This window comes from Arachis ipaensis, chromosome B8 (genome assembly GCF_059453495.1).
Source record: "Arachis ipaensis isolate K30076 ecotype BB chromosome B8, ASM5945349v1, whole genome shotgun sequence".
NCBI lineage: Eukaryota > Viridiplantae > Streptophyta > Magnoliopsida > Fabales > Fabaceae > Arachis > Arachis ipaensis.
In genome coordinates, this window is record NC_142443.1 from 3,486,921 (window position 1) to 3,495,813 (window position 8,893).

General features: G+C 35.6%; 3 protein-coding genes across 3 annotated transcripts; 1 reads left to right on the forward strand and 2 right to left on the reverse strand.

Moving 5' to 3' along the window:
* The first annotated feature begins 732 nt into the window (after positions 1-732).
* On the forward strand, positions 733-2,330 carry LOC107611905 (uncharacterized). Its single transcript, XM_016313777.3, has 2 exons — positions 733-844; positions 1,413-2,330. Exons 1-2 carry the CDS (start codon positions 803-805, stop codon positions 2,178-2,180), a joined length of 810 nt encoding a protein of 269 aa, XP_016169263.1. The 5' UTR covers positions 733-802; the 3' UTR covers positions 2,181-2,330.
* Positions 2,331-3,562: 1,232 nt separating this feature from the next.
* LOC107613986 (large ribosomal subunit protein uL23) lies at positions 3,563-4,960 on the reverse strand. The gene is made up of 4 exons (XM_016316198.3): positions 4,869-4,960; positions 4,719-4,775; positions 3,936-4,299; positions 3,563-3,843 (listed from the first exon to the last, which is right to left on the reverse strand). The coding sequence occupies exons 2-4, from the start codon at positions 4,732-4,734 to the stop codon at positions 3,759-3,761; spliced, it is 465 nt and encodes a 154-aa protein (XP_016171684.1). The 5' UTR covers positions 4,735-4,775; positions 4,869-4,960; the 3' UTR covers positions 3,563-3,758.
* A 452-nt stretch (positions 4,961-5,412) lies between these two features.
* RIBA3 (monofunctional riboflavin biosynthesis protein RIBA 3) lies at positions 5,413-7,797 on the reverse strand. The gene is made up of 7 exons (XM_016316525.3): positions 7,651-7,797; positions 7,220-7,565; positions 6,924-7,145; positions 6,503-6,828; positions 6,284-6,413; positions 5,922-6,218; positions 5,413-5,831 (listed from the first exon to the last, which is right to left on the reverse strand). The coding sequence occupies exons 1-7, from the start codon at positions 7,707-7,709 to the stop codon at positions 5,574-5,576; spliced, it is 1,638 nt and encodes a 545-aa protein (XP_016172011.1). The 5' UTR covers positions 7,710-7,797; the 3' UTR covers positions 5,413-5,573.
* Positions 7,798-8,893: the final 1,096 nt, after the last annotated feature.

Here is an 8,893-nt window from a genome sequence, read left to right on the forward strand (position 1 = left end):
TTTAAATATTCGTAAATCAAGCCAATGAGTAATAACTCAAATGACATAGTCTCTCCATACTCAATTAAGAGGTTGGGGGTTCGAGTCTCCTATCTTTATCTTTGGTTAAAAAAAAAAAATATTCGTAAATCAAAAGTTCAAGAGACCTGAATAAAATGTTTACAATCTCTTTCAAGAAATTCTTCAACTAAAAACTTGGTAACTCAAAACTAATTTAAAGATAAATCAACCCAAATAAGCAATTAAGCACTCTATCAAAGACCTAGGGGCATTCACGTAAAAATCACAATAGCCGCATCAAAGTAAATAATAGACCCTATAGTCTATGGTTAAGGCGCACCGACTGAACTCAACTCTTTTTAATTTAAAAACAAAGTGGCGTTTACCTTTTGATAAACAAATAAAATGAATTATACATAAGAAAACAAAGCGAAAATTAAATCAAGGGATCATAAGGACAAAACCAATAGGAAGGAAGGGACAAGGGTCCTGAAAGAGTGGGAGAATTTTGGGATTTTAGAAATCGGGTAATAGAAAAAAAAAAGGAAACTATTTAATCTTTTATTTTTGTATAGAAGTTTTTGGACACTATCTAATTTAATTGTCATTTATTGGAGGATATAGGACTTTGAATCTTGGACCACACCACGTTCTCCCTCTACTCTTGTGTCTTGTCTTTGTGTGCGTTAATTCTCTCTATAAATAACACCTAATATCCAATCCTCTAATCCTCCCAAGTCTTCTTCACTCACTATTTGTTTTTTTTCCATTATTTCTCTTCCTTGGCTTTTTGCAACATAACATGGAAGACCCCTTAGGTTCCATATTCAATTCCCATCACGAGGTGGGTCATTAATCACTACTCATTTTCCTTCTCATTTTTCACTACCATTCACTCACTACACATTATAACTAACCTCTTTTTCCTTTTAATCACTTGCATTTTCATTTTTTTTTTCTGTGTGTTATTGGAGGCTTTGTTTATTTGGTTAATTAGTTTCACTCTCAAGAATAAATAATTTTGTTGAGAATGGAGTATAGTTTAGTTCTTTCTGCATTTTGTTTCTCATAAAGCGGGTTTTTGTTGAAAAAAATTGTCATTTATATGCATGATTGTGACTCACAATATTTTGAGCCTATAATTTTTCCTTAATTTTGTGTTCCTTGATTCATTTCTCAGATTTTTTTAAAAAAATATCTTTTTTGCTTCTGAAAGAAGAAACTATTTATCTTTGACCCTTATTTTATGTATTATGATTTTCAAACTATAAATAGTAAATACCCATATTACCGCTGTTTCCAAATAAAACCAAGTTTATTATTTCCTTTTTTATTCAGTTAATTAATGCAAACAAAATAAGATTTCTTAATTGTTTATGAATTGAAGTTCCATTTTTGTTCTTCTTTTGCAGAGTGCTGATGAGTTGAGACAAAAGTTGAGCCTAACAAGAATCGAACTGGAGACTTTAAGAAGCGAGAACGTGGAACTGACGAACCTTTTGAACATGGCACAACAAGAGAGAGACGAAGCGAGGAACCAGCTTCAGAAGATGATGAAAGCACTGAAAATGATGAAGGGATTTTGTGTTGACGACAACAACAACAACAAGAACAACAACCTCGTATCACTTGCCGCCATTGCTAACAACACTAAAGCAAACTCAAGCATCACAGAATCAAACAGCCTCTCACGTGTTTCTTCTCCCGTTGATGCTGTTTCTTCATCACCAGAATTCTCAAACATGAACGTTAACAACGTTGTTGACTCTGGTTGTTTCTTCTATGAGAAGCCTGATCTTGATCCTGCAGATGCATTGATTGAGTGTCTCGCCAAGGGGAAAGTGTTGCCGCAGCAGGGGAAGCTTCTTGATGCTGTGGTGGACGCAGGTCCATTGCTCCGGTCTCTCATTCCGGCGGGGCCTCTTCCCACGTTTCGAAACCCGCCGCCATTACAGGACATCAAGGTTCCACCACTTTCAGTCAAAGGACTTGATTCCAGTGGGATCATTGAGTTGGGAAATTCCTTTGCAACAACAACAAACACTTGTTCTTGGAATTCACCTTCCTCTGTTCTCAACTTCGGTGGTGGTGGTTCTTGGAACAATGTTTTGCCGTTGACTTCAAATGTTTCTGGAGTCATGAAGTGTGCCCCGTCAAGGGTTGTGAGACAAAGGATTTGATTTAGCGAGTCTTTTTCTGTAAATGGAATTTAGAAACGATTGGTGTAAATGGCATACCAAGGTTTTTGATATAATGTAGTCCCACTCTGAACCTTTGAGTTTATGGAGACTTTTATTTTGATATATATTATTACTTTAGTTTCAAACTTTTGACTTGGAGTTATATCAAAGTAGTATACGGAAATAACAATGTTGGAAAACAACATTTTAAAACGGTGAAATCAACTAAGACAAGGCGAGTTATTATTTCCTGAAAATTATCTCCCACATTATACGTCCACATTTGGTACTTAGACATTATCTCCCGCATTTTTACTTAAGCTCTCTATTAAGTTCAATTGAAGGCCTTTACAAACTCATCAAGTGTTACTAATCTCTCCATTAAAATGTGTGATGGAAGGGAAGGATAGGGAAGTACTTTGTTTATTTATAGGCTGCTGTATTCTTTTCCTTGTAGTCAATTTCTCCGACATTCTCTTGTGTGTCTTCTTGAAAGCATACCGTTTTCTCATTAGGTGTCCTTCCTCCTCGGAAGTTAACCCTTCAAGCTCCCCTAATGATCTGCAGCATCATCAAGTTGTCATTGAGTCCTTCCCTGATATCTCTTCTCTACAAAGCGACGGCTTAGACAGCTCCGTGATAAGTTCTCTTCCGGTGTCGGAGTTCGAAAATGTGGGAGACCACAAGTCTATTAACGCAGATTGTGTCATTTGTCTCGGGGAATTTGAAAAAGGGGAGAAGCTTAAGCTGCTTCCTCAATGTGCTCATGCTTTCCATGTTTCTTGCATAGATGCATGGTTTCAGTCTCATTCAAATTGCCCACTTTGCAGGTCCCAAGTCCATCATGTTGAAGATGCTATCGCCGGGTATTCAGTGTCTTTGTATCCATTGCTGGAAACTCTGAGGAGGGAAGACTTTTCCCGAGACAGCGATGAACTAATCCGATCCGTTCGGTCCGAGGTCATACAAAGCTGGGCAAGTAGACCACACACACTGTAACCACCAGCCAGCCACCTTTGATTTGGATGGCTCCAGGTACTCAAACCATTCGGATTTGTTTGTTTGTTTATCAAAGTGTTGTGAGCCTCTTACCATGGTATCAGAGCCTACTCCTTGACTCATTATTGCTCAATACAACAAAATAAACATATGTATTCCAACCTTTATATATTTACGATTAACATAGTCATCTTTAAATCATGGTTAATCCAAACTCTACTTTTGACCAACATGTGACAACTCAATTTATAATTTTTACATTTTAATTTAAGTGTTTTTTTTTACCCTTGGAAAATAAATTTACATAGTCACAACTAGCAAGAATGATATGACGAGGATAGCAAACTTCTTATAATAAGATGTGTAGAATAAAATATCCCGAAAATTGGAAAATGATCCCTGCTCATTTACTCATCGGAATTGATATTGTAACGAGTAACTTAATTCAAACTGGAACAAAGTACACCAAATAACAAGCAGCAAAAATTTAGAACTAGGTTTTGTTTCAATAGTATCCATCAATTACCACCATAGCTAATATCTAAATAAAAAGTGATCCGGGTAAAGCCAGGAAACACCTTAGATGATTCCAATCTTGTTTGCTACATCCAAGGCATCATAATCAGGTGTCAACCTAACATAAGCCTTCTTGGTTCCATCAGGCCTACAACAAAGTAATACACATAAATTTATATGAAGATAGGTGATTTGATTATAAACAAATTTCAAATTACTAATGACTGCATAAAGGCTCACCTGATCAAAGTGTTTACTTTCTTGGCCTGGATGTCATACATTTTCTTCACTGCATCCTTGATCTTCTTCTTGTCAGCACGCAAGTCAACAATGAAAACCAAAGTGTTGTTGTCTTCAATCTTCTTCATTGCCGACTCGGTTGTGAGAGGGTATTTCAGAATTTGATAATGGTCAAGCTTGTTCCTTGGTGGGGCACTAATGCGGGGGTATTTGGGGTTCCTATCCTTCTTCAAAGTCTTAGGGCGATGGAATGTGACCTTTGTTCTGATCTTCTTGGCCTTCTTCTTAAAGGTAGCACCTGACTTCACTGCCTTAGCAGTTTTCAAGGCCTGAGCCTTTGGATCAGCCTTCTTTGAACTATCAACTGCATATAAAACAGAGTTATCAACCCATTGTAACATTCTTAATCTAAATCTCCACTTAAACTAAAAGCCTCAATGTAACTTTATGAAGGTAACCACATGATAATACAGCATAATGTAGGACCCAAATTAACGCAACAGAGTATTCTTTGTCACTAAAACTTCAATCATAGTTGCCACCAAACAAGTTCTAGTTATAATTTCATTGTAAATATGCAATTTGAAGTAATGCTCCAAGGTTAGAATCTACTATAGAAGGGGGTAAATATGATTCCCTACGGTTGGACACAGCTCATTTCATTTCCCCGAAAAAAATTGCATTTTGAAAAAGAAGCAGCAAGGCACAAATCTATAGCGTCAATTCGGTACAAAATAAGAATATTGATTGCTCAAGAGAAAGTAATGGTGACGAAGAAAATACCTTTAGCTGGGGCCATGGTTCTGCGGAAGATGAACGAACCTTACCTGTGGTGGAACCCTGAAAGTAAAGAAGAAAATGAAGTTAAGGTTCAGTGAAAGATGTTCAACAAAGCACAGGATAAGTTATGGTGTGCGGCAAGGTGAGACGCACCTGCAAGTAGTAGCTAGGGTTTGAATCGGGGAAGAAGAAGAAGAAGAACCACCCGACTCTTATACGAGTATCCACTACCCCATTTCTGGTTTATTTTTTATTGGGCCAATTTTATTTGGGCTACTTTGGGCTTTACTCTTGAACTATGGGCTTAGCCTATATAATGGTATACTTAACAGTCCAAAAAAAACGGGTCTGCTTGTCCAAATCCAATAATAGACGATGCTTGGGACCGAAAAAAAAGACAATGCTTGACCGAAAAGCAAGACCAAGAGAAAAAAAAGAAGCATTATTATTTTTCCGAAAAAAAATAATCATTAAACAGAATAATAATGATAACTAACTTGGGTTGGGTTGGTTGAGTGGTTAGTTCACTTGTTTTTTTAAGCAAGTATCGGAAGTTCGAATCCCACTGCGCGCGCAGTATTTGTGTATATGTTGCATACTTTTTTGCGAGGTTATCGTAGCTTAACAATGGTGGGAATAAATTTAGAAATACCAAGTAGGAAACTGTTGCATTATTTTTGAAAAAAAAATATATATGTCTATCAATGAAAAATGTGTTTATTTGAGTAATACAATGTATACAATCATGAGAGATGAATGCCATGAATAATTTATTGTTGGGGGTGACACCTTTGAAACAATTTTGTAACAATGGCATAAAAGACATCTTTTGTTGCAATAAATTTTGTGTAGACTATACTATGTATTCTCTTGTGAGTCTTGTTTATTTACAGTTGAATCATGGTTGAATCCAGGTAATGATCCTTGTAAATCAGAGGCATAAACATGACCCATCTTTATCCTTTTAGTTTCGAGGTATCGCTTGTTTTCCTCCGTGATTGGTGTCAACACAGGAACACGTCCTATGACTGCCAAACCATACCCTTTTAGACCAACAAACTTGGCTGGATTGTTAGTCATTAGCCGCATAGTTCGAACTCCTATGTCTCTCAGAATCTGCACATTTTTTTTTTTCATGGTATTCAATAAGTTTTTCATGGTTTTAGATACAGTATCCAAACAAGAAAAGTGAATGATGGACCTGACCTGGGCTCCAATCCCATACTCACGAGCATCAACGGCTAAACCAAGTTCAATGTTGGCTTGGACAGTGTCATGTCCTTGGTCCTGTAAATTATAGGCTTTAAGTTTGTGACCAAGTCCAATGCCTCTTCCTTCATGACCTCTAAGATACACAACTACTCCTCTTCCTGCTTCTTCTATTAACTGCATTGCCAAATCTAGTTGGTTTCCACAGTCACACCGAGCTGATCCAAATATGTCACCAGTTAAACATTCTGAATGCACTCTCACTAGCACATCTTGTCCATCTCCTATCTCTCCCTGTGTTTACTTAATCACTCAGTTTCTAACTATATATATTCAACATGTTCAATCAACTTTCTTACCTTCACAACAGCCACATGTTCAGTTCCATCTAACTTTGAGCTGTAGCAATATGCTTCAAAATCACCCCATTTCGTAGGCAACCTTGAAACACAAGTTCTTACAACCAATTCTTCGCGCTTTCTCCGGTACCTTGAGATGAGATTAGTTAACACACACAATCACATGATTAAAAAATTAACTGGGTTTAGATAATGCTAAATGATGCCTCTATATATTACCTTATCAAATCAGTGATTGAGACAATAGGAAAGTTGTATTCCAATGCTAAGTTTGTTAGAGTGGGCAAAGAAGACATGGAACCATCCTCATCATTAACAAGAGCTGAAAGAACAGAAACTGGTGGCAATCCAGCAAGTGAAACCAGATCAACTGAAGCCTCAGTGTGACCTGCTCTCCTTAGAACCCCACCATTTCTGTACTTCAAGGGAAACACATGACCTGGCTTTCTAAAATCTTCTGAGTTAGACTCTGGAGATGATAGAGCAAGAACTGTTTTCGCTCTGTCCGCGGCTGATACGCCTGTTGAAGTTCCAAATTTTGCATCCTACTCAGGTGAAAACAACATTCCTTTTAATGAAAAGCATAATGTTATGGTTTGCAAAGTAGAATTAGGCCTATAAGACTATGATAACACTTTACCACTGTGATAGTAAAGGTTGGGGCTGAAGAATCTTCATCTTCAGTTTCTGGTGACATGAGAGGAAGGTTGAGTCTTTGAAGATCCTCTTGTTTCATGCCAACAGAAACAATCCCTGATCCATGCCTAATCAAAAAGGCTATATCCTTGGTACTAGTCAGAGATGCTGCCATTACAAGGTTTCCTTCAACATCACCATTTTCATCATCTACCACAATCACAAACTAATAGAAAAAAAATAAAAATGAATGAGTTAGATTAAGAACATTAAACATAACACTTGATATAAATCTGTTACCTTTCCTTGGCGAAGTGCATTAAGTGCTTGCTCAATGGAAGAGTAACCCTTAGAGGGACAATCTGGATCACCTTCAGCATCACTCACAAAGAAATCAGTAGTTTCCTGTGTTATTTCAGCGTTCAATGTTCCAAATGGTGCTGAAGAAGAAGAAGAAGACGAAAACTGTTTTGAAGCATCACCTAAGAGGGACCCATTTTCATTGTTCCTTTTCAAGTTACCATTTTCATCAAAGAATTCATATCCAATAGCACAAGAAGCTGAATTCAACAACCTGTTGTTCCTCCATATGCCAAATCTCCCACTGTGATTATTATGATGGCTGCTATATGATCGTTGTTGCAAGCTGCAAAATAATCAAGAATAATAGTCAAGCTTATTTCAACTTTGAACTCAGCAAATTAATCAAGAAAAAATAGTGACACACATACCTTGAGCTGGTGATGACGTGGCCAATCAAAGGATGAGGGAAGAATGAAGCTGAGTCCATAGACTCTGTTCTGTGACTTTAAAAATACACAGATTAGTGCTCTTGTTTCGCCATGCATAATAATATATAGAAAAAAATATATATACATATATAAAAAAAATGTGGACCTCTAGTTATGGATGTGTTCCAAACGTAACTATATTATCCAACAAACATTTTCAACTTCTGCTTTGGAAAAGTATAGGTAATCAACAATACTTTTGAACAATGTGTAAAAAATGTGAATTAATAGAGTTAAAAGAGTAAATTTAATTAATAGCATTAAATTAGGGTGTAATGTATTTTTATTTGATTGGTAATTGTTCATGTTGTTTAAGATAGTCATTGTTTACCAAACACTCGCTTTGTGCTTTTATCAATCATTCAATACTAATAAGAAATCACACCGCGTTGTCTTTTTTGTTCATCATAATAATAGAGGAGAAATACCTACATATTTTTAAGACACATTAAACATGTAGTTAAAAAAATATTTATAATCACTTATTCATATTTATAGATAAAGAATAGTGAAGAATCTATTTGCTGTAAAAATTTTTTAAAAAGATACATAATTTGCTATAAAATATGTTTTATTTTTTATTTATGAATCAAACAACAATTACATGAGATGAATTATGTTACATAAAATATCACATCCAATTCAAAATATTAAAATGAAAAATTTTAAGGAACTATAGAATTTATTATTTTTAGTCATCACTTAATTATTAACTCAAATTTTTTAGTCTAATAATTTAATAACATATTTTATCTCATATTTTTAAATATTAACTGAGGACCATTTCTCTAACATTTCTCTATTAAAATATTAAATTTATAAATCTTTTCTCTCAAACTTTTCTTTTCTTTTTGTCTTTGATGTGGAATTAATCTTTCACATTTATTGTTCAACAATTATAAAAAATATAAATTTTTTTTTTATCGTATATCCTTTAAATAAAATAAAAAATATATAAGAAAAGATATTGTACGGTAAAAAAATAACTTCTTATAATATATAAATTGTAGATAATTTCAAAGTAAGCAAGCATGTGGACACCATTAGTGAAATATAATGAGCAGCAATCTTCCAAGTTGCAAGCATTAGTGTGGGCCGTTGGGCCTTTGAAGAAAAGAAGCAGTAGGCAAGAGGGGGCCCAATGGTGGGTAGGTAAATAGGGTTGACGAGACAGAATGGGCCC

What these genes read in the sequence shown, in the direction of transcription:
- LOC107611905 (XM_016313777.3), top strand. Translation starts at nt 803, where the DNA reads ATGGAAGACCCCTTAGGTTCCATATTCAATTCCCATCACGAG. An exon ending in TATTCAATTCCCATCACGAG is followed by an intron (nt 845 to 1,412) that starts GTGGGTCATTAA and finishes CTTCTTTTGCAG; the next exon opens with AGTGCTGATGAGTTGAGACA.
- LOC107613986 (XM_016316198.3), bottom strand. An exon ending in AAAGTAAACACTTTGATCAG is followed by an intron (nt 3,844 to 3,935) that starts GTGAGCCTTTAT and finishes ACTTTGTTGTAG; the next exon opens with GCCTGATGGAACCAAGAAGG.
- RIBA3 (XM_016316525.3), bottom strand. Translation starts at nt 7,709, where the DNA reads ATGGACTCAGCTTCATTCTTCCCTCATCCTTTGATTGGCCACGTCATC. An exon ending in CAACCTTTACTATCACAGTG is followed by an intron (nt 6,829 to 6,923) that starts GTAAAGTGTTAT and finishes TCACCTGAGTAG; the next exon opens with GATGCAAAATTTGGAACTTC. An exon ending in AACATGTGGCTGTTGTGAAG is followed by an intron (nt 6,219 to 6,283) that starts GTAAGAAAGTTG and finishes AAGTAAACACAG; the next exon opens with GGAGAGATAGGAGATGGACA.